Source organism: Temnothorax nylanderi, unplaced genomic scaffold (genome assembly GCF_030848795.1).
Source record: "Temnothorax nylanderi isolate EJ_2023f unplaced genomic scaffold, tnyl_v1.0 TNYL_tig0055_pilon, whole genome shotgun sequence".
NCBI lineage: Eukaryota > Metazoa > Arthropoda > Insecta > Hymenoptera > Formicidae > Temnothorax > Temnothorax nylanderi.
The window spans coordinates 688,843-714,291 of record NW_027249117.1 but is presented as its reverse complement, the minus strand read 5'-3'; the positions used below and the strand labels follow the sequence as shown (position 1 = coordinate 714,291).

The 25,449-nt window shown below is 46.3% G+C and overlaps 2 protein-coding genes across 2 annotated transcripts in view; both read left to right on the top strand.

Annotated features, from left to right (window-relative positions):
- Ds (dachsous cadherin-related 1) overlaps positions 1-25,449 on the top strand; it is a 351,409-nt gene that overhangs the window by 160,908 nt on the left and 165,052 nt on the right. The window lies entirely within an intron of this gene.
- LOC139772944 (KIF-binding protein-like) lies at positions 22,048-24,173 on the top strand. Its single transcript, XM_071707018.1, has 2 exons — positions 22,048-22,178; positions 22,419-24,173. Exons 1-2 carry the CDS (start codon positions 22,124-22,126, stop codon positions 23,975-23,977), a joined length of 1,614 nt encoding a protein of 537 aa, XP_071563119.1. The 5' UTR covers positions 22,048-22,123; the 3' UTR covers positions 23,978-24,173.

Here is a 25,449-nt window from a genome sequence, read left to right as displayed (position 1 = left end):
CGAGCAGCAACGATTTCTTCTTCTTGTTGCGCCTCGCGTTCGGGTATTCGAGGGTGGGAGGTATAAAGGGGTGTACCTTCGTTAGCGCCTCGAAAGTCCGGAGGATTCCGCGAGAGCACGACCCCGTTGGACAGCACGGAACCGTTCGTTGCTGCCTCGTTCCTGCTCGTTGTATACATAATCAAGGATCGCGCGCATTTGTGTATGCACTCGGGTCTCGCGAGGCAGTTCCGCAAACATTCTTCGTGCCGCATGATTCGCCGTGTACGATTCACAATCAGTTAAAAAAAATTAAGCGGAAGAATGATCGCGCGCGTACGGCTGTTTATCTTTTAGATATTTCGTCGTGTTATTACGATCTCCGGGCGCGTTTTACGATTGACAATTTATAGCGGGCACGGCCAATTTGTTAAAATAATTCCGAACGTTAATTATAAGCTACAGGACCGGTGAAAAGGCGCTCACTCGCTGTCTTTATCATCGGCCGTACCGCGTAAATGCCGTGGGCGCTGGAGGATGAGATTGCAACAGTCGTGTATACCGTCTGAGAAAGAGAGAGAGAGAGAGAGAGAGAGAGAGAGAGAGAGAGAGAGAGAGAGAGAGAGAGAGAGAGAGAGAGAGAGAGAGAGAGAGAGAGAGAGAGAGAGAGAGAGAGAGAGAGAGCGAGAGAGAGCGAGTGTGCCCCGAGGGGCAAGATCTGGGAACCATCGAGGCGAGGAAAAAGTCGAAACCGCCGACGGATAGGCCCATTGGCCGGTGAGACGCAGACCTAGCCGGTAATCGTCATCGCGTCTTCGCGTAAATAAGATTCAGCCGCGAGGAATAGCGGCTAACTTCCTTCGTCTCAGTGCGCAACTTCGAAAAAGGATGTTATTTTATCACGCTCAAGGACCATTCGTGCGGCTCGCGGCTAATTTTGCGGTCAGCTAAACGACTCGCGAAGGGAGAACGAGGGGATGGCCGGGGTAAAGGGCGAGGGAAGAACCGGGGACGTGGAAGAGGGCTAAGGAAAGAAACTATCCGGCGCGGTTTACGCCGAGCTCACCGGAGCTCTGCTGCAGGAAAATGGAAATTGCACCGTCGTCCTTGAGATCCTTGCGCGCTACGCGCGTGCAGCAGTCCTAAGAATCCATCCGTTCCTTCGGGTTCAATACACATCTTACGTATTTATGGGAATTCCAGGCATCGTTATACGAGAGCCGACAAGTTGCGGCGTTTATTACTTACTTTATTTCGCTTAATTAAATTTAGAGGGCTGAAGTACGGTATTCGATCGTAAAACCATCGTCCCCGCCGACGGAAGGGCGCGTATTCCGCAGAACGAACCAAAATATCATACATAGTTTCTCTTAGTTGCTTCATGAAGGACAAACAACGGCGGCGGTTATTCCTTTCATGAATTCGCCGATTCGGATTGGCGGGTTTGGCAATTCTTGTACATATAATTTTCAGGCAAGAGCCGCCTTCTAATCACACACGTCGATGATAAATCTGCTGATGTTAATGAGCAAACAACTGCGTGACTATTTTCGCCAGTTATGACCGACCGGCTCGGTGGCTCGACTTGAGCGAGAAGCAGAGGAGACGTAAGTTTCCAAGGCCGGAGAATCATCTGAATCCTTGAACCTACAGAGCGGGACGGTGGTGATCCTTCCTGCCGACCAACGTCACCGTCTTCTTCTCGCGCACGAATTGCCTCTGCGGTCGGACGTAAAACAATCAGCCGGCGTTTTTTTTTTGGTCGCTTTCGTTCTTACTCGCTCCACGGCCGGGCAACGATCAGCGATGTGCCTGGTAGAGGCGATGGTAAAGGGCGGCCGGTGATGGTCGGGACGAGGTGGAGAAGGGAGAGGACGCGGAGAACGAGAGAGAGGGACCGGGAAAGAGAGAGAGAGAGAGAGAGAGAGAGAGAGAAGGCCTTTACGGTCGGGGCGCGCGATTAAAGTTTTTGCACACGAATGGGTGGCAGCCGAAGAACCAGACGAAAGAAGAGCGTGCAAGAGGGAAAAATCAAGAAAAGAGAGAGGGGGGAGGAGAAATCTCTCTCATGCCGCGGCGTTTTGCGCTGATCCGACGGATGTCCCGCGACCGATGATCGACAGATATGATTGGGGTCTCTCGAACTTGCAATTAGTCGCACGTCATGTTAGAATAACAACGCAACACGCGAGTTCGCGATTTTTCCCCTCCCCGCCCTCTCTCTCTCTTTCTCTTTCTCACTCCTTCGTTTCTTCCGTAAAAGGAAATATTGCGCTAATGCATCGATTGGGTAGCTTCGTCCCGTATCTCGGTCGCTCATGGCCGACATCGTGGAGGAGCTATTACGGGCCAATAAGAAACGCGGCGCAGCGGGACGATACAAGGGCCCCACGTGCACGGCATACATTATTCGAGCCCTAAAACGAATCTTGGCGCGGTAACGCGTGGTGGAATATAGATCGGGGGAGCCCGACTTTTACGACCGATTCATTAGCCACTGATGGATCTCGTCAACGATACTACCGAATCCAACGAACCGTGATCCTCGGCCGTATCCTGCTCCAGAAAGAGTCGATTCGTCTCGCCGCCGACTCCTCGTTTCAACGCCGCGATGCACCGAGTTCAGAGATCAATAAACGATCGGCCGTTGCGGTCCGACCCGAGCATCGGGGCGCGCGATCTGTGTTGTTGCACCAAGTGGGCACGGGCACAAGTCGGAGAAATTGTTTCCAGATTTTTACGAGCGATTAATTAGCGCCTGATAAATCTTATCACGGAGCTACATTCCTACCGCAAGTATAGACTCGTTAAGTCCTTAGCTTCGTGCGAATGTTTCACTCGCGATTACACTCGGAACCATCGACTCGCAAGTTGAGATAGATTTGGTGACTTTAACGCCCGAATTTTATACGTTCGATGTGCCATTCATTATATTTAATGTTCGAAGATTGCTATATGTTTATCGCGATTGAGATGGAGAATTGTATAATAATCGTCCTCCACTTCTTGGCATGTAAGCTCAAGTTAATAAATTATTATTATACATATTAATCATCCTCTCAATTTTTATTACACATTCCGCCATGTCTTCTTATTTGTCCGATACGGATAAAACGTCTCCAGCGTGCCCACGATTGCAGTGCAATTATCTAAAATTGCTACATAATCTCTCCGAAAGCGTATTTTGTGCAGTTCGCGGCGTGTCCCGCGCGCGAAATGGTGTTCCCGACGATAACGGGGAAAAAAATGGAAGATAGGGGGGAGGACAGCATACCGCGTTGATCGCGCGCGCGCGTTCTTTTTCGTGCTTTCGGTAGCGTTTAATCTCCTCGTGATTGCATATGCCCGTGTCCGATATGAAAGGATACTTTCGTTCATCCGTTGCGCGATGCGTGAGGCCCGGCAAGGTGCAAACCTCATACACCTGGATCGTTACACCGTGAATCAGCGATTGCTTTTACGAAGCCGAGGATATTGAAATGGGGCTGAGACGGAGGGACGTCGAAGAGTCGATTTACGAAGATGAGGCGCGCGCAGCTTAACTCGCGCGTTCTCCGCTTCTATCTCTCCACCGTCGTTCCCTCCCCCGCCTCCTCCTTCCATTTCGGTGACGACCCTCCCGGTATGCCGTTCCAGCAGTACGTCGATGATTATCGGGATGAAACGGTAATTTTGGTATTTCTGCGTTACGTGCCAGACTTCTCGCTCATGACATTTCACGTATCCGATCTCGACGTGCGACGACCCCTAATTTCGTCCGGAAAAACCGCTTATCTTATTAATCGATAAATTCGCGCTGTTATCGAGCGTAATCAATGTCGCGACAAAGACAGAATATTGTTACGCATGTTGACGATTTTCCCTTTCCACCCCTTCGAGCATCATAGTCGGCGATTTTATGTCGTGCGCGGTTACATTATAACTTCTGGTCTTCCTGGTCAGCGGGATTTATTTTTACTTCTGCGCGGAAGTGCAATATCGAGCCGATGCGCGAGTGTATTCTCTTGGAGTGTTCTCAGAGCCTGGTGAAGCGCCAGAACGTGGGACAGGGTAATAAATTATCATCGTGTCGATAAGGAATGTTGATGGGGCCCGACGATAGTGACCCGCGCGTTTCGGTGCGGTTATCGTACGCGGCTCCGGTGGTTATCGATCGCCTAATAGACTCGTTTCTGGGTGTCATTCCTCGATATCGATGCGCGTGATTGATCCCGTGCGCGATTAAGATTTCGTTGCCCGACGATTTCGTCTCTCCCCCTTTGTGAACGCGCCCGTCGCTATTCCATTCATTACTTCCCGTTCCGATCTTATCCCGCCGTTCTTCATTGAATCTATTCACGCGGGATTAATAAAGGCCGTGACGGACCAATCTAAATTTCATTCTGTTGCTGTGACATCGCTGCATTTTCACCATCTAAGCCGTACGCCATCGGCGGATGACGTTGCAACACCTGAAAGAGATGTGCAGTGGAGTTGCGGAGAAGCGCAAATAATCCACGTGCAAGTCTGATATTCTGTTTTTTTGCTCACTAGTAAAACTGTAACGTAGAAAAGGATGACGATTAAACTCGACTTGCTTTATTTAATCGTACTTTCGGTCATTCTCGCATGCAACCGGGCCTTGAATATATGACCAAACGCAATACACGTAAGATGACGTTACGATATATTGATTGTGCAACATTGCTACACGTAAAAAAATAGCTGTATGAGTGATATGCCATCCCGGTATTCGTAACTGTTAGTATTTTGCGACACTGTAACTGTAAGGCGTCCTATCCCGCTTCGTCTCGCCACAATGGCGCATCAATGAGCGGCATGAGCGGAGGATCCGCGGGGCCTTAATAGCCTTCGGGGTCCAGGAAGCAAATGAGATGAGCCCCCTTATCTCACACGGACCGGTATTTGTCCAGAGCGGAGCGAGCCGATCGATCGTAATTGAATCTCTGCGCTCGTTCCGCCCCCTTTATCTTCCCCTCCGCCGTTTCCCTTCCGCGTCCCGCGGAGCCTCTCGCCGATCCAGAAGTTCATTCTACAGTCATGCAAGGGGGTACGACCGCCCTTTCCATCGACATACGTACGTTTTGATCTCGCCTCACTAAAGCCACCACGTGACTTTATTCTCTCGCCTCGGCAGCGTGCATTTTTCCACGCACATTGTAGACGGAAAGTTGGCACGGCCCTGGATGTACGGCCACGGCCGCTCGGAGCACGTCTGCAGAATTCGCGGAAGGAGCAGAAAGGAGAACGCGCGAAGGGGTCGTCGCGGTTATAGGGCCCGTAATCAGACACAACACTGAGCCCGTTTCAAGCGCGAGAGTATCGGCGGGGGAATGAAAGGTCCGGAGGAGAAATACGCGAGGAATAGAGAGAATGAGAGAGAAGGAGAGAGGATGGAATTGCAGAGAACTTTTGGTGTCGATGGCCGAGGTCATCGCGCTGTTTTTAAGCTGTTATTACGTCTACTGTGGACTGGCACGGCCGAACTCGGCAACGCTAACGACCGCGCTGTTGCGAATCGCGGTCGCCTTCTTACGGATTTAATGATCTTCTCGCTCATCAATGAGATATGTAAATGAGGACCCGGTCCCCGGAATCCTATGCAAGTAACCTTGATGCTAACGCGTCGCACGATGCGATCGAGAAAGATACATTTTCGCTCGAGCGAGTCTTTGATGGCGCGCGTAAACGCGGACCGGTGCGACCGGGCGACTTATCGGCGGGAGACGCGTATTAAAATCTCTCGCGAGTCACTCAATAATTCGATGCGGCCAGGACGCGACGAGCGCGGGCACAGGCGCAATTACAACGATAAAAACCAATTTCGGTGCGAACGGCGTATCGTTTTCGGGCATCCCGCCTCTCCGCGGCGATCGTCGTCGAGATCCGTCGCGAGGTCCGTCCTCATCATCTCGCGCGGGAGAGATCGTTACTTTGTTAAAGCTCGGCAAACGGCCGGACGTCGGAATATTTAAGAAGAACATTCGTTACTCCGTTCGAGCCGAAGATCCACACTGGAGGCTAAATCAATTAATTTCATTTGCTTCAACGCCGAACCGCAGTGTAACTCGAGGTTTCATCCGCGATGATTGTGACGTTATAAATTGCGCGCCGCGGCCGCGCTCACTCTCGAAAGGTTGACCCGACGATTAGAGGCACTAAACCGTGGCTTTGCCGTACAATCAACAGCTATTTGTTACTACGATAATTGCGGACTGTCGGGACGCGGTTCAATCTGTCGACAAACGGACCGCTGAAAATCGAGTTCTCGAGCCTGACACGTACTCGCAGTATCACAATCGATCGCGCGGCTTCTCTTCTTAGAAAAATTAAGGTATAAGTATCCTATCGTTGTACGAAAATGCATCGTGCATGTTATCTCACGATCATTTTCAAACATCTTTTAATATCGTTCGATCAAGCAATCTTAATTTTAATAATTTATATTTAATTTATATTCCTATTTATTTCCAAAGAAAATTTCACGCGAATATAAAACTAGAATTTTTCTTTTTAAAACTCAAAAGTCACTTAAACTGAACCAAATCATTCAAGTACCACTTTCTTCTATTACTGGAATATTATTTGATTATTATACGAGTTTGCGAACTTTTTGCGAATAGCATGTACAGAGTGTCGGTAGAGTCCTTAACGAGTTAACGAGTCTGTTTTGCTGGATGGCCATAAGCGCGACGTGCCACGCGCTTTTTTTTCTTCCTCTCTTTCCCGTTCTTCTTCTCACGTCCCGCGGGATCATCATCGAGGGATCAAACCGGATCGATGAACGAGCTCATTGTTGCCGAGGCTCGAAAACGTGAGACGCCACGCCGGAACGTCACGGGTGTAAAGACGAACACCTCGAGTACCCTGAGTCGAAGGCACGCGTGGCACGTGTGACATGGACGGACGGATGAACGAACGAACGAACGAACGAACGAAGAAACGAACGAATGACGGTCGCGTCCTCGTCCGTTGCGGCCTCGTGTCGCGTCGTGAGATAAGTTCAGGGTGACGAGAACGCGCGATGATGTAAGTGCAGAGAGGATGTGGAGCTATGCGCTCAGTCATCATCGCGCGCTCGCCTGACTTGACGGCGCGGCGCGGCGCAACCGCGAACGACGTCGTGTGTGCGTGCACACACGTCCGCACAGACGGCTTACTGTCCCCATGCCCCGGCAATTCCATGCGAATCTTTTGCGAGATAGATTCAGCGAGACGACTCGCACCGCGCGGCCGTTCGTCCTGCTGAAGTCGTTAGGGGCGTTGCACCCTGCGGTAGATATAAAATCGTTGTCGCCGATGAGGGAACACGGAATGCGTTCTCCATCGAGTGAGACGCGTCACTCTGTCAACCGAACGCTCTATAATCGTTAATAAAAAGAGTCGTGCGTCGTGCTCGACTCGTCATTCGTTATACATGAATTTGATTTAATTTGCGAACTCAGTTGTAGGTTTTCGTTTGCGTATTTCTTTGCATATTTTCGAGGTATTTTTTTTTTTCTTAATCTCAAACAGTACAGCATTTAATTTCTCTGGAGATTATCGCGAGCGACGTTAGAGGAAACTGCCCGGTGAAACGATTTCTATCTTCGCGCGGAACGCGTTGGTACGCGTCACAACATTGAAGTCGCGTCCGGGCGGAGCACCCTCGGCTCGAGCGAAACATTCCATTCTGAAGTAACTACGCGTCGGAGGAACACGGGCCTGTGTTCGAGGAGAGAAGCCCGACAGCTCGTTTCGCGATGCATGAAATGACTCGCGCCGATTCGTTCGTTCGCCGCGCTCGGCATATATACGACTCCGCTATTACGGTATGCGCGTACGTACACGCATACTGGATACGTTGGGTACCCTGTTAGGTAACCCCGACGGGTGGTTCGCAGCTCGCGTTTAAGCCGCGGCAACAGGTAATCCTGTGTACGGCATGGATACTAAGTAGATACGCGCTCTTATCCAATAGCCGTAATACCGGAGTGACTCGCCACGCCGGTGATCACGCGCTCGCGCTCGGCTCGCAACGCTTCAACGAGCGCGGAGGCTGCGGGGCTCCCGACGGGGATGCGTGCATACGCGTGCTGCTATCATTGACGGATGAGTCACAAGATGGATTTGCACGGATCATTTTCGACGCTTTCGTTCCTGCGAACAGTGCTTTTGTAAAATTGAAGATGCGCCGCAACGTGGATGTAATTAGATTTGAAAAAAGATTTGATTTTATTACGTACAACGTACGATCGATATGATACCGATGCGATTGGGTTTCGTGCTGCTCGCGACAGATTGACGTAGATCATATTAATATTCGCGCAGGACAGACGTTCCCAGTAACCATCACGTAAGATTGATACGTGTGCAAAATTGATACAAGTATCTGATACCTCGCGCGAGCGATATCAGTGCCATCGCTATTTCTATCTACTATTACGAGATTTACGAGCGCGCAAAAAGAAGACGAGTCGAGTGAGGTTTCAGAGTGCGCGCTCCATAAGCGACTCTGACACCGTCGGCGTTGGAAAGGGGGTGGGGGGGGGGGCCCTCGGTAGCGCGTGAGACGGCATGAGTTAATCGCGTGCGTGCCAGCGCACTGCGAAAACCCGAGCTGCGATTTATACCTTCCGATCGGCATGGAGCGTCTAGGGAATAATTAAAGGAAGCGAACGACCGCGTGCCAGTGAACTGCTGCGGCAGTGAGCTCGCTAGTTTGTATCGTTACTCATAGCCGCGATTCGTAAACGGACTCGAACCTTAATTGCGCGCGATTAGAATCTCGCGCGTACTTGTTCCGCGCGGTTTCCGCGGACGGTGGACTCTTTCGATCGTCCCCTCGTTTCTTCCGCGTTCTGGCCTGAACGAGTCTGGGACAAACGAGTTATATATTTTTGTTTTACGAGCTATATTTGTGAATATAAACGAGATTGGAATAAGAGTGAAAAATGATAATTAACATAGGTGAACGTACGGAGCGAATACCTTTTACTTAAGTTGCTTCACAGTCGTGATTGCGTTTTGTGACCGCGGTTACAACTGCCGCGGTCGTGTAATAACTCTAAATCCGCGGCGCGCAACGTTGTTCCAGCGACGATAAACAAGGCGTTTACGTCGCTCGAACCGCGAATTGCTTCGCGAATCGTAATTCTATGCGCCTGCGGGATTTTCGCATCTGCCCGCGTTGCGCAAGCGCCTCACGCGCGGTAAAAATGATCCGCGCGGTTTCACCCCGTCCCTCATAAAACCGCGCATCCGTCCGCCCGTTATTAACTTTGCGCTATCTCGGACGACCATCTTTACGCTGCCGGATCGAGAGCACGTGGGGTATCCATCTCGCTGAACTCTTCTTGAGGGCCCACCGACATTACGTGCGCCAATATGTACCTACCGGCGCACCCCCTCGCGCGTTGCAACGTCAAACTCCACGCTCGGCTCGGACCTGCAGCTCGCCCCAGCTCGGCTCGACCAACAGGTTCGTCGTCTGCATCTCCCCTCGAAAATTGCCCGCCATATTTTTACCATATTACTTCATTTTTAAGCCACCTCCCACTCCCGGGACTCGTTGCCACCACCATATAACCGTCAATTTCTTTTCTCTCATCCGCCTTTCCCGCCTCGATGCGATTTTCAGCGATGCCTTTCCCCCTTTTTTTTGTCCTTTTCTCCCTTGTCCTTCCCTCTGCCCTTCGTTTCCCCTTCCGTTTCATCGTCACCCCCTTTCCTCATTCCTCCTCCTTCGTCGTCATCGTTCGTTTCGTGGCGCGGCCTCACCACAGGGACGCGATCTCGCGCACCGCCATTTTACCTGCGTATCGTTCGCAAGGCGATCTCTCATACTCTTCTTTTGTTACTCTTTTCTTCCTTTCCCAGTGCCCCCTCGCTCCTCTTCCTTCTCGACGTACGCTCACACCTTGCGCTCACTCTCTTCCGCCGCTCATTCTCCCTCTCTTTTCTTTTCACGAAAATTGCTCACCTCCATTTCTATTCTCGACTCTGCTTGCAATACCGTATCCGATAATGACTGTTACCGGTTGATGCGCGTATGTATACTCGCGCGAATACACGTGAGTATACTCGCGGCGGTCTCGAGGCGAATACAATCGGCGACGCGATCAGCTGGAACCCGTGGCGAGGAAGGGCCACGGGTGCGCTCGCATGGCCGAGCCACCGCAAGATGCGAGATGCACTTTTTGCGTCAATATTTGGAACGATTTTGAAATAATGATCACCATCTTCGGGGGCCGGGAGATGCGCGCCGGGGATATCGAGAGTGTCGGGCGGCTGCGGTGTGCGGAGAGAAAGAACAGCTGAGAGAAAGACTGAGAGGTACCTAAAGGAGAGGGAGAAGGAGGAGAAGGTGGAAATGAAGAAGAGAAGAGAAAGTAGAAGAGGGAGGAGAAACGGACTGCCTCTACGGGCAACTTAATGAGATCACGCGTAACCGAAAATTGTCTGACGTACCGATTTTATTGGAACGTCCGTCGGCCACGCAAAAATGGTGCCCGTGGGCCGAACTGGTAGCGCACAATGTAGACGTCCATGATGATGTCCGGGATGATATCCTTCCCCGGCGTGAAGGGATCTGCCGCGTGGTACCGGGCCCGGTGCGCGTTAATAATACACATTCGCGTACGTACGCTCCTTGTGATCGCCGTTGTCATGACGTAGTCCCGATGAGTCCAGCTCGACCTGATGAGATGGCCGCTAACCGAAAATCAGTGTACGGCGGCACTCTGTTGATGGTAGTCGAGGGGAATACATTGTACGAGCGAGAATGGTCCCGCGCCGAGTTAATTGGAAGTTCACGGACGTTTCAACGTGGTAATGATAGCGTTTGTACCGATCCCTCATTCACGTCCGTCCAAGTCGAATCCCCGGTTGTACAATCGAAAGTCGTTTCGGCCGTTACTCGCCGCTTTCTTTTTCCCACTTTGTTGCAATCTTTTCGCAAGAATGGGTAATCCCGCTTACGTTCGCCTCGTCGTGACGCGTCGTACGTTCGAAGGAGATTGGATCCCACACTGTACTGCACACATCGCAGTAATAACATTCCCACGTTGCTTCTTTTTCGCGCGTCGCATCCGTCGGCGCGAGAAGAATTATATACCTTTATCCGTCCCTTTACTTCACTCTTCGATAAATTACCTTATAGATACTGTAATATATGTCAATACACTAGTGCTTTCGCTAGTTTCTGTCGAGATTCCACCAGCTTGTTAACTTTAACCTTTCCCTTTCATCGTGCACAATTAAAGGGAATTCTCAATCCGCCACGCTTGCGTGCAACAATAAGAAATCATTATTTAGATACATATTGCGATTTCTAGGTAAAAAACATTTTAATGCATTAAGATCCTTACGTTTCCTTCTCTACGCTTCGCTGTAGCTAATGTATCCGTAACACATTGATACATCGCGATAATAATAGCATTCGTTCAGTGGCCCAACCTCCAGCGATCGTCCTTGTCACACGGGGCGTCTCGCGACAACCAGTGGTTCCATCTCGGCAAGTCTCGACTCGATACGATCGAGAGGACGCGACGATGTTGTACATTTACAGTCGGATGGTCGCGGCCCGTCCCCCCAATGGTTACATTGGCGACAGCGGCAGACCCCTGCGAAGTGGATGGAATTGTGACAACGGTCGTGAATGTAAAGATCCAACTTGTTTGCGGCAGTTGATAACTTGTCCCGCCATTAACGGCTGTTACAATGGCGAGCAGGTTACACGTCGCGCGCCGACGGACTATTTGTTAGTATACACCCAAGCGATCCCGAGATCGGTTTCCCTCGTCTCTCCGCGCGTCAGGTTTATCTCCTCGCGTTGGGATCGCGATCCTGTTATCCGACGGCTGACAAGGAAGTCGTGGCGGCCGTTGTCACGTCCATTGTCCTCTCCGAGGAAGGACAGCTGTCGGATATCCCGCGTGGACGACGCGTCGCTCGTCGATTCACGTTATATGTCGTAACGATCGCAAAGAGGAGCCACGCGAGATGAAATCGTAAGGTCAACGCGGTGCGCGACAAGATATTCGCACGCGCATGCGATTGATAGTCCTGCAACATCGGCATTCGCTTATTCCGTCGCGCATGATTGGCGGTGAAAGCCGCAGAAAACATCGTCGGACGGCGAGATACCTCTGGCCGTCCGCGATTATCGGCTGGAAAAATGCTTGTGACGTTTACGACCGCTTTATTATGCTTTCGTAAATGCTGCGAGCGCGAGTCGTCCCCGATCCGCTTATTTATTTGGATTCCTTTATGCGCGCCAAGTCAAAGCTGTCATTAACGATTAATTGTTCGATCTTGGTTCACGCGCGATTCTGCAATCCGCGAGAGCGATCGGTGAACGCGACGATGAATACACCGACGGTATATAGACATACGCGTCAACGGATACTCGTCGTTGCGCAATATTCGAGCATCTAATCGTTCACGATCCGCGCTCATTTTCGCGCGGCAGTCTTCTGCAATTTTATCTCGATGGCTCTCCGCGTTTGGCTTCGTCGTCGGCTCGAAGGGTGCCGATTACAAGCTCGCAGCAGATATACGAAAGCAAAGAAACGCTCGGAACCCGGAGATCGCGACGATCTTCGTCAGAAATCAAGTGGAAAGAATGATACTCTTCCGACAATGGAATCGAACCACAAGTACCGCGATGGCGACCGGTAAAAGATACACTGCGAAAAAAGAGGGACACCGGTTAGTCGGAGGTGAACGAGGACCTTTGTCGCGTTGCCTTTTTGCGATCCGGTTTTTTTTCACGGTCACACGGCGACCGTTGGGCAAAGGACGTATATGCGAAGCGATCGTCGTAGCCATCGGGCGCGTTCGAGCATAGCGTAATTGTTTCGAAACGTATTACCGAGGTTCGGCGAAAAATTTTATTTTCTCTCTCTCCGGCCGGCCGGCCAGCCCTTGCCTTTCCGGTCGGCTTGCCGCTACGCGATCGGGTTCGCTTAAAGTAACGGCAGAATCGACAGGCACAAATTTCGATAAATAACAGAAGAAGAGGAAGATTTTTGCGTCCAGCCGCTGTCCTCCAAGTATAATAACGGGTTTAATAATGACTTACGTAACGATCTTGCGAGCAGAGATCGAGAAAGGCTTGACGACCGGAGCAGAGTTGACGAGATGACGGAGGGAGATTTCTAATGACTTCTCGGGGAAAAAAAAAATATTGCGTGCGACTCCAGCCTCAACGAGATAATATTTCGACAGCTCGTAAGGACAGCGCGTAGAGAACACCCGCGGCAGAATAATGACACGTATACGCGCGACGATATAACGCAGGGATCGATCATAACTATGAGCAAGTTTTAATTATCGTACCGCGGCTACCTCGGCGTGTCTACTACCGTAAGATTGGCCCCCGGCGAGATCGTATTATTTATGCCTCCGTCCAGCCAAATGTATACTCAGCGCTTGTATACGTTCTCGCGCGTATGCTCACCTCGCTATCTCTCTCTCTCTCTCTCTCTCTCTCTCTCTCTCTTTCCCGCTGTCCCCCTCACTCTCTTACCCTGCACGAGCAGCATCGGAAGCCCACAGACGAAATGCGCGAGAGACGGTAATATACATAATGGCAGGTTATGCGCGAAGTAATCATAAGCCCGACTACGAAATTTGCGCGAATGCGTCCTTCGGCGCTCAAGAACTCTCGAGAGAGGAGAGACGAGAGCCTATACCTAAACGCGAGCGCTCGTGCTTTTTCTGCCGCCGGTCGATATCGACCGCGTTACGATCGAAGACATCTCGGTGAGAGGTGAAACGTGGCGCCTCATGGTTTCTTCCCGCGTGGTTTTAATTGTCCCGGCCTGAAAAAGACCGTCGCGCCGCGGTATTTCGCCGCTATTAGCAGGAGTATCCTTGGAATGAAGAATCGGCGCGAGGGGATACGCCGCCTGCGTGGACTACGATTTATACTGCTTCTTATCCGGGTGTTAACAGCCGTTACAAGATATGTACGTATAATTTAGTCTCGACGTGCGCACGTTAGCAGGTTACTGCATCAGTGAGAGAAGTATTCGAAACGTTTGTAACGTCTGAGGAGGCACGCGATCTGTATCAATCTCGTATATTGCGATATAATTTTATATCCGATGCTCTTATCCATTTATTATATGCATACTCTCTAAATCTCGTAGAGTGGTTTCGCCACTAATATATTAGAGAGATTGCGATAGTCACTCCAAAAGAGAGAGTTGTCGCTCTAATTTGAGTGAATTTTTCACTCAAATTTTTAGAGCAGACTCTGCCGGAATGATATGATCTCACTCTAAAGCTATAATGAATCATGATTCAATAAAGATCGACGGATAAAAGACTCTAACAGAGTAAAATTTTCTACTCAAAATTGTAGAGTGACAATTCACTCCTATGGAATGCGATTTCGCTCCACTTATAAAGCGCAATTTTACTATTTTTTGGAGTGGCGAATCACTCGAAGTGCACAGGCTCAATTTTCTTTTTGTTACACCTGCATTTCACTCGTTTTGAGTGAAATGCAGGTGTAACATATTTCACTCTTCGATTTTTAGAGAGTATGATGACCAGCATGGTTTTAATAGTCAAGTGTATATTGTAGAAAGATCCGTAGAAAAATTAACACATTATTGTTCGAATTTCAACGATTATTCTAAACTCCACCCTAATACTCGTATTCGGAGCTCTCAGACGAAGCCTTCTTCGTTGTCTCGATCGTGTTGATGGGGAGATTTTGGTCATCCGGTATCGCACAACGCAAGCGTAGCGTTACGTGAAGATAACGTAACGACCGAGTGGTTGCTGGGTATGAGGTACACCGTACGGCAGCAACCTCCTGTGGGTAAGATGTGGAACGCCGAAGGAGGCAGAGGCAGGCAGGCAGGCAAGCAGGCAGTGGTAGTCCTCGGTGCTGCCTGGACTGCCGTACCATATTATTAAGGCGGCCAACCGGTGTGACGCTCCGCCATCTCGGGAGCCAATGGGACCGCGTCTCATCGCGGCAGGAATGCGTCCACTCCTTCCCGCCGCACAGCTCTTTCTTTTCGCCCTCCGCGAAAAGCACAGTCCCCACCGTTTCCGGCACGCTCGACGAATTCACCGTCTCGCGGCGAAATCGATCGCCGATTACCTTATCTCGACCACCACCCGCCCCCTCCCGACGTGATTCCCGAACCTTATTAACTCTCAAATCGCGCGCGACTTCCGCTCCCTTGATCGCCACCGACCGACAAGCCACCAGGAATTCGCAAACACCTTCATTCACGTCAGCTTTTCTCTATCAAAGTGCTCGTCAATCATTATAAAGGCATTCTCGTTTTTTGTTACGTCCTCCCCTGAATGAGTTCGAGGTTTGTGTACGAAATAAACAGCAGGTTCAGATACAGCTCATACGGTTAATTTTTATTTGATTCCATTCTACGAAAAAAAAAGAAAACGTAATATAATAATTTCTTTTTAGGATACATCAAGTTAACATATACAAATGAAGCGAATATTAATCAAAGGAAGAGTGAGGATGTAAATATATGTAGATTGTTTGAAATAATATCGGGACGAGAGGATGCGATAATTATAAGAAGTTGTATTACCTACTCCGGTGTATTATTCCGATATATAAGTCTTTATAAGATAAGAGACAGGTAATTATCTCGGGCATACATGTCGCGTCAATGTACTTGGATTTGATACGCGCCTTCATGCCACTTGCCCGAGAAAGAACCGATCGGCCGCCGTTCTTTTTAGCGCTCTTCCGTGTACGCCACGCGGTGAGAAAAAATCGCGGAGTCTCTCAATTAACTGACGAAATGCTCTAAGATTAAAGCGCCCGGAGGTTAAATGCGATACCTCCGCAAATAAGTTCCGAGGACTAATTTTCGGGAGAATATTGGTCTTGCTCAGAAAGAGACGGATACCTGGAATCCATCGTTTCCTTCGAACCTGGATTATCACTACTCTCGATTAGTCAGGGTGGCTGAACCCGCTCCACCTGACGAACCAGCCTGTGTTCGCCTCTTCCAATCACGATCTTAATAACCGCGCACGGCCGAAAAGAGGAGACGAAGACGACGAAGACGACGACGACGACGACGACGACGACGGCGACGACGATAACGACGACGACGATGACGATGAGAACGGGAGGCTGGCAAAGTTGGCGAAGAAGAAGAAGAAGAAGAAGAAAGAAGAGACGAATAAAAGAGGAGAGGGACGCCGGATCGTCCGTGGCATCCGAGGCGCGTAATAACAACGACCAGAGCCCTCCCTCTCTCCCTCTCTCCCCTCTCTCCTTCCCTCTCTCTCCCGATTTCCGTAGACAATTTACGAGGGCAAAGTGGGTCATAAATGTAATTACGGCTAAATTATGATTATAGAGCTACCCCTTTGAGGACTGGCTCGTCTGTCTGCGTTTGTGGAGAGAAGGGCGGCAGTGGCAGGCACGATACTTCCGACAGGAATCTCTTTTCTTCGAATGTCGTGCGAATCGCGTGCTCGATTGTTCTTTATTATCGAGAGAAGAAGAATAATCTCTCGATAACCGTCGGCCGATGACTTGCAATTGAAGCGGAGCTTCTTTTCTCGTCAGTGTCGCGCCGAACGATGTTAAATGTGCGTTAGTTGCCCGCGCAAAAACTGTCGGGTTATACTTATAAGTGGACTCACTTCGTGGCTCGCCCTTTGTACTCGAGTCTTGTTAATCGATATATACGCGTCACGTACGTGAAGCCCCCGGTGTGGAGAGATTGAAAGGCGAGGAAGGAGGAGGAGAAAGAGGGAGGCGCCGTATGCGCCGCGCGGAGAGCGCACAAGGATCCTTATTAAAAATAATTCCCATGCGAGCGCGGGACCCTCCCCAAAACCCACCCACCTCTTCCCCGTTCGATTCTCCGTCAATTAAGAGGGGCCCCCTCGATCCGCCGTGGATCCAATTGGAAATAAAGATCCATCCCGGCGCGCACCGGGATGCTTTCCGACGCTTTCGCGAGCTTTCGTAATCATAGAGTTTCGCGATATGCTTATTAAATCGGCCCCCGATCATTGGGGGCAGTTGCACCAAGTGTACAACCACGGTTTTTCTCTTTCTCGGCTTCTCTTTGCCACGCTACCGCCCCGCTCGGCTTTCTTTTATATGGAGAACCGTTCCATCGTTGCTTTACGGTCATTACGCATCACGCTCACGAACGCACACGAGACATCGATTGCGAGCCATCGTCTCTCTCGGGCTCCGTCCGTCTTCCGCGTTAGACGAGACGCGCAATGAGCCGATGGGAGATCGGAGTCCCATGGTTGCCCGACGAATTTGTGCGTGACATTCCACTGATTTCAAGCGACGTTATTTATTTACATCCTTTGAATTGGCTACTCGTTGGATATTTCGTGTGCAAATCTTTGCGAACTTTTATTATTTCCAAGCATCTTTTTGACGCGAAATTAATGATGTTGAAATAAACGATCGATTTCTATCAAGCATATTCAAATTTGTCGAAGATGAATGTGTCAATCATGTCATTCCTTTTGTGCGATCGACGGCGTTTAAAAATAATTAATTCACGAGAAGCTATCTCGCACGCTTCTCGCCTGGTTTTCTTCGGTGTTCAATGTGAACATTCGTCGTGCCACCACCGAGGGGTACACAGTCAGTGAGATCTCGTCTTTAGTCTGAGGCGTCTTCGCTACTGCAGGGTACCATAGGTCACGGCCGGGGGTCGAGCGTGATTTTCCTGGCCCACCGTGTGCTATATCCGCGGCCACGCTTCGTTTCCTCCCGATGAATCGCTTCGTCCATCCTTTGCCCCTCTTCGCTCGTTCTTCGTTGGCGATAGATGCAGCGATGACGGAAGAGATCTGAGCCATAGGCCGATGTCCACATGGACTGTCCGTGATTTTCTGACGAGCTTCTCTTTCATCTTTATATGTAAACGTAGTTTTATATGTAAACCAAGCTAGATATATATTTTTATTTATATATTATATATTTTTATATTTTTATATATAATCATATAATTTTATATATAATTACGTATAATTTGTACTGTGCAATTTGCTGTTTCCTCGAATATCTTTCGCTAATAAGAGATAAAAATTCAGGCAATTCAGAAAGGTAAAAGTATGCTGCACGTCCGGAAATGATTTTGGAGATATTCTCTGTGAAAAAGATTATCACGAAGACTCGGCATAAGATACGTCGTCGCCACTGAAAATGTTGACGCGACGCTGCGGCTGCGCTACGAACGCAACAGGGGGTTCCGCGTTTGCTACCAGCCGCCTTTTTATGATTATTTGGCGGCGTTATTGCCTCTTGACCCGCCATTAAGCGGTTAAACGGGCCGAGGTGAGAGAGCTCCGGCCGCGCTCTTTACGACAGTCAGGGACACTCGCTTCCGAGGAAGACGAGAGGTCGACTGGGTGGGTCTTATCGGTCCTTATACCTAATTCACCCCGCATTTTTATTACCATGCAAGTCGATTGACCGGAGGACATCCGAGACCTTTGTAATGTGTCGAAAAATTATTTCATTACGATCATTTTGATCCATAACTTTCCCTTCTGGATTCTTCTGTAAGAAGAAAAAAGAACACTGCGAATTACTAGTGGATAGTATGTCGCATATACTCTACTATATACTTTTATATTACTTATTTCCCTTTATTATATACCACTTTATGTTATCTGGTCTAATACGCAAATGGATAATTTAGTCTTTTTTTTCTTAGTTAATCAGGGTGACTTGTCGCGAGTCATTCGTGACTCGCCCGCTTGCTCTCGCCCTATTCGATAACGACACGTCTGCGCTCGAAATTGCGAAAGCTCTTAGCGCCGTCGTGGAATCGGCGATTCGTGTCCGCGACCGCTCCCGGTTGTCGTCGTCCTCTCCGCGTCGCCGATATCGAGACGGAGCGACAGAGAGACAACGACGCCGGACTCCCCGCCTTAATTCCATTTATCGGTTCGCAATTTTTCGCGATCGCGGCATACATTAAGCCACCGTTGCAACACGTAAGTCTCGCGGATGTACGGTTAGACCCATGTTTCATTCATGAGCCATAAAGTTCCCGGAGGACGGTGGCGTGGACGCAGGGGCTATGCGAAAGAATCGCTTCGATCACTACTTCCTCGAACTCTCGCGAACGCGGACTTTACGTACGTATATGCGTGCGCGCGCGCGGAAACGAGCGCAACGGTAGACGATGTTCCACCGTTTTCCAATTATTTCGAGAATTATCGACCGCGTGTCACGGTGCGAGATAATGAGACCGGCGTGGGTGCGCCGAGAAATACCCCGCGCACTTGCGCGAGGGTGATACCGGGCGGACCATAATCGTATAAGTTATCGACAATAAATGGCTATTAAATTGGAATTAACTGGGAAAGTTACGATCATTTTCGTTATGCGGGGCGTAAAGACTGTGCCGCGCTTCGCTTCACGCTAAAATCTTACATGTTCCGTGAGATTATTAGACAGAAGCACAGCTGGATTTTACATTCAGACACTTGCATAGATTCTGTTATTACGCAAGCAAAACATGACTTATACCGTCATTCCGGTCAACGGCTCAATTACCATCTCGCGCTGGGCAAATCGTATAATCGAGCGACCGCGGAAATAACCGCGCTGACTGCTCTTCTTTCACGGTGATGCGGCGATTTTCGCGTAAAAAGCCGCGCAACGCAACGGTGAGCGTGGCAGCCGGATGAGATTAGATGACGAGATGCCCGTCAGTGGCCATGGCATCGCCCTCGCGGAAAAGGGCCGAGTAATACCTGGCGATACCGTCGCTCATTGTAGAAAACGACGGTATCCGGATACGGTGGATGGATTCGCCGAAGTTCTCTTCCCCGGTGGCTAACCGATGCGCGGCTTGTCTCATTTGCATTCACCCGAGAACTCGAGCGCGGTAGAGATTGCCGGGGAGCCGCATTAGAAGAAAGAGAGAGAATGAAAAAGAAAGAACGGGGAGGGGGGGAATTTCTTGGCTCGTCGCGTATCTTCCCGCATGTATTTGTTTGTAAGATCGGTGGACTTCTCTCTCGCCGGACGCGTCGCGTCGCCTCGTTTCCTCACCCTCTCACGAGCGCCCTTTTATTCCGCGATATCCAACGAGAGAACGTACTTACGGTCTCTCCTTCCTCACTCCATCTGGAACTCCGCGTCTTTCCTGCGCGGCGGGAATCGCGCTACCCATTTTATTCGTCAGTTTCTCTCGTTGCACGCGGGCCGGGACCGTTTCGCGGAGATATCTTTTACACGTAGACGCGAGAGATAATCCTAAGTAACCGATCCTGTCCGTGTGACGTCGCTAATGGGCCTTATTGTTATTGTTAGCTGCCGTGATATTCGCTGACGCTTCTTTCGCGGCGTAACGGCACATCTACAGGCGAAACGGAGACATGAAGACTTCTCCGGAGCGGAAGAACGAACGGAGAAGGATGGAAGATGCGATGCAAGTCGGAGCTTTATAACAACGCTTTATAGCTCCGGGTTCGTCGTTTCGAGTTACACGAGTTATTCGCACCGTGACCTATGACGCGGTGTTCCGGGACCATCCGCGGGTTTCCTTATCTCGCCATGCCTTTCCCGTTTTCGTGGCTTCCCTCGTAAACCCCGTTATGACGATCGTTCATCCGCTCCCGCGCTTACCGCTCGTTCGAGATCGATGATGCGATACGTGCCAAGTCCACGGAATTCCGTCGGGGGTTCCCCGCTTAATACACAGAGGTTTTCGGTCCCGCGATATCTTTGATCGCGATTAATAGAGGTCTGGCCATTGTTAAAGTAGAACTGATATCGGCAATGAAATCTATATGAAACAAGTTAATCGAATGAATGATGACCTATGATTAAAGTTTTAACAAGTCGTCTTTTATATATCGTAAAAATACCTTTAAAAAAGTTAAAAAGCGCTAAATGTTTGCAACCGTTAAAATAGCTATTGTGCAAAACAATGTTTTACTCTGTTTTTGCTATAAAAATAGTGATAGCAGACGTCACGCCAACTGAGCATCAGCTTACACACATCACAAAATTTAATTTTGTTATTATACTTAATACAATAATAAAACATTTAATGAGAAGAACTTGGTATTGTGCGTGAAAAATTGTATTTATTAACATTTAATTCTTTTATTATTATTCTTATTAAAATAGCAAAGTATTTCGCCCGAAAAATGTGATGTTGCTAAACAAATACGCATATGAACCTGTCTATACTAAGATCTTTTAAAAGAACATTCGAAAAATAAATAAATAAATAAATATACATATATATTCCAACTTTTTAAACTGCGCGCCGATCACAGTCGTACTTGAAACACAGTTATTGTTGGAACAATAAATCCCTCCTTCTCGTAATTAAATCAATTTAATTTAACTATCTAAAAACTACAAAGAAATTCCAACAATAACTGTGTTTCAAGTCCGACTGTAATCGCGCGCAGTTTAAAAAGTTGGAATATATGTAGGTATATATATATGTATTATAAATAATACATATAGGTACACGAAAATTAATATTGAGCTGCCTAAGATCTAAGCTTAAACCGAAAAATGGCTTGTATTCTTATTCGATTGTCGTAGCGGTCTTGTTTTCTCTTATTATAAATAAATAAATTTGACACTTTCGGTCATTCACTGTTAAAGGTTAGAGGATAAGATTTAAACCAATACCAATGAGTTAAATTTATTTTGTTATTTTTAACTACCATGTGCGTAAAAATTTATTAGTTTGTTAACAAAATAGAATTATTTTAACTCCATTGATTTAGTCAAATTAACATTGTTTTAGTTAAATTAACTACATATTGAGTAGGAGCAGTGGCGACCTACGGAATAGTTAAAAATTACTCAAAATTGAGTTTAATTTAACCCTATGAATTTAACAGTGTTGAGTGGGATCGTATGTCGCTTTTGGAAAACGTATCTAATGTTCGATACGCAATTCGATATCCTATAGGAGAACGCGCTAGGGACTCTAGATAAAGAGAAATTTTATCTCTATAAAATAAACCTCTCTATTGGATATCAGAGGTATAAATCCCCTCCAATTTTCATGCATAGCACGTGTATGTGGAAATCCCGCACCTAGGATTAGAGAACGTTTAATAAGTTTGGAAGTCACAACACAAATTTATAGATTTATACTGGACATTGTCTTTATATCAATATCGAGCAATAATGTACGCGTTTCTCAGACGACAACTGGAAGAAAAATGCATATCCCTTCAACTCGGTAACACATATAGAATAGAATTGATTATTTCAGCGTTTATAGCCAAGAAGGAACTTGGTTTACATTTTTCCTTAACCTCACTCATCCATCCACACCTTACATCTATTAATGACTAGACGCCACTCGCGCTATCACTGTATCTTTGTATTAACACATATAAATAATAACACATATAAATAATTTTGTTAGATAAATGTCCATGTAATGATTTTTCACTGTTAATACCTATTGTTTATACAGAAACGACACCGGCCGAACCCGCTACAAGTATGAATATTAGTCCGGAATTTTTGAAAGTTCTACAATTGTCGTTTGAAGTAAAGTACATGGATGAAAACACTACCCTTGTTGAGAAGAGAGACAAAATCAAAACGTTAGAGGGGAGAATGGGTGTATTACTGTATCATAATGTAATCCAACGTGATGTTCCAACGGATCCAAAATTTGATGATATTGTTGCTTTAGCGACAGCTTATTACAACGTAGGCTTGAAATATGTTATTTCTACGGATACTGACGATTTATCTATTGCTATACAGTGTTTTTCAAGATGTGTGGACATTTTAAAAGAAAAAATATCGGACCGTAAAGCTATATTGACATCTATAGGCGCGCTTAACGAATTGTATTCAGTTTATGAGAAAATGAACAAAAAGACTGATAGCGCATTGAATACACTGAATAGAGCATTGAAACTATATATGACATACACACAGGAGGAGAATTATCCCGATCCCATCCACATAGCAAGTCTTGTTGGTATTAAAGAAGAAGAATCGAATCCTAAAATTATCTTGAACACTTTACATCATACAACTTTACAGAACTTAAGACTTCAATATCTTACAAGGCCGAAAGATAAGCACCTATTTGTACAATACCTGAATAAGGAATTAAACACCCGATTGACAGACATAGTATCTAACGAAACAAAATTTGATGAAAAATGTCTTGATATGGCCTTAACTTTATTTGAGCTTTCTAGATACTTTCTAGCAAACGATCGTTTCACTGAAGCTAAAAGTCACATTGCTATTGGAGATTATGTAATATTCAGACTTCCTGCAGAGATATTGAAAATGGAAGAGAAGGAAAGGAGAGGAAAGAAAGGAAAGAAAGCTTCTTCGCACTTGCATAAAAGTTTGAATTATGCCATTGCTGTTAATGCTAAATCTTGGGGTTCCTATGGAGTTTCTCTTTTACGTTTCTGGATGGAACAATTCTCACAGAATAAAGGAAATCACAAATCTTCTGAGATACAAGATCTTATGTCAAAATTAGAAATAAAATCTGAGAAGTCAAATTTAATATTTTCTGACTTGTTAGAAAAAGAATTGGAAGGTATGATTATTCAGTTTACAGAAACATGTATATTAAATTTGGCTGATGCCAAATCGGTTTTTATAAAAACTTTAAGACAATTTGAAAAGGCGAAGGAACATTTTACTCCAGACACTGACACTGTAACTTATGCAAATATAATACTTGAAATTTCGGATACATATAAATATTTAGCAGGTTTTGAAGAACAAAGAGATAATCAAATAAAACTACATAAAGGGCGAGTAAATTTGTTAGAGGACGCTCGTAAGAAATTTCCTACAGTAATTAAGGATGATACAGAATTACAAATTTACAAACGGATTTGCTACGAAGTGGTGACTTCATGTTCCACGGTTATGGATTTAATGGTCGAGAAAACGTATTACGACGGATCATTTAAAGAGGTATCAACGAAAGCCGATCAATATATGAAAATGCTCGCAGAAAATAGTGGTTTTTATTTAAATGCAGTTTAGACTTTTTTAATTTTTAGTTCTAAGATTTATACGTTTCTCATTATTTGTAACTTTATATTATTAGAGAATATTATTTAAATGCATGCCGTTAACGTATGTGAGTCATATAAGGAACATGATTCATGATTAAAAGTTAAAAGAATATGTTTTATTAATTATCTGAATTAAATTTGTCTGAGAATAAATAATTTTTGAATTGAATCATGTTCCTTAATATTTTCATATGATAGACATATGTGTAAGAATATCATTCCATCATTTATTTACGTATTTTTATAATTGACAATAATATATGAGAATATGAGAATATATGTTATATACATTATGTACAGTTATATAAGAATATTTTTATTATATTAAGATCATATATAAATAGTATAATTTATATATACATATATATATAGGTAATCTTAAATGACATAAATTATATAAATATATAATCTCGTATATAAACAAATTGTAAAAATTATCATTGCTAGTAGAACTATGTGAAAAGAATATTAAGTAAAGAAATTGGATTTTTTTAGTAATTTACTCTATTTGTTTATTAAGCAATTTAAAGACAAATATATTTTCTATAGATTTAAATGCATTAACAACAGACTCCAAGAGTATATTAATTTACCTTCTCAAAGCGACGTGTGTGATTCCAAAGTAAAGTGTTGCTGATAACTCGAAAGAATAGTCTTATCCTGATTGTGTCGAACGGATATTACGTGATTACAGCCGTTGTAACATTCGCAGTAGCTCTGGCCAGAAACCCATTATCTTGTTTAAACGATCCCTCTAGATGTTGACAAAAATTATGCGAACTTCAATATCAATTTTAATGATTACAACCAAGAAACAGAATACATTTGAATGTGTATGTACAACACAGAATGTATAATTTAAAAAGCGCCTACAGACAATCGAGCAAATATTAATATAGTGAATTTGAAATACACATACATCACTTACAGAACTTTTTTAATTTTCTGACTGCCAGAAAGTCTCATCTGCTTACTTTGTGTTTTACATATATTCCGTCTTTATTTGTTTTTTCTGAGATTTCCTCTGTCGACTGAAAATTAAAGTTTATCTAACAATTAATAATATATCAAGTATTATTGGTGTATGAGAAATATTCGGCCTCCAGAGAGTTGAACCAGTACCTTTTGCAATGCCAGCAATTTTCTTATTAACACAAAAGGCATTTCATATAGTTAGTAATAAATAAAATAATTACATTATTGATGTTAATTTAAAATAATCTGATGGGATATTTCAATTTAAGAGAAAGCAGGATCACATTAAATCCGAGAATTTTGATACATGGTTTCAAACATCGCTACTCAATTCGAGCAGGTCCTAATATCCAATTTTTCAGCATCTTTTTATACCGTTCATACACTGTAAATTGTATCGCTGTGTATGACACGGCCTGATTATTTGAACGAGATTGCCTTTATATAAAGTAAGGAAATTTTTGT

Coding starts and splice junctions, on each gene's coding strand:
- LOC139772944 (XM_071707018.1), top strand. CDS start 22,124: ATGTACGCGTTTCTCAGACGACAACTGGAAGAAAAATGCATATCCCTT. Junction 22,179..22,418: donor ATGCATATCCCTTCAACTCG/GTAACACATATA, acceptor TTGTTTATACAG/AAACGACACCGGCCGAACCC.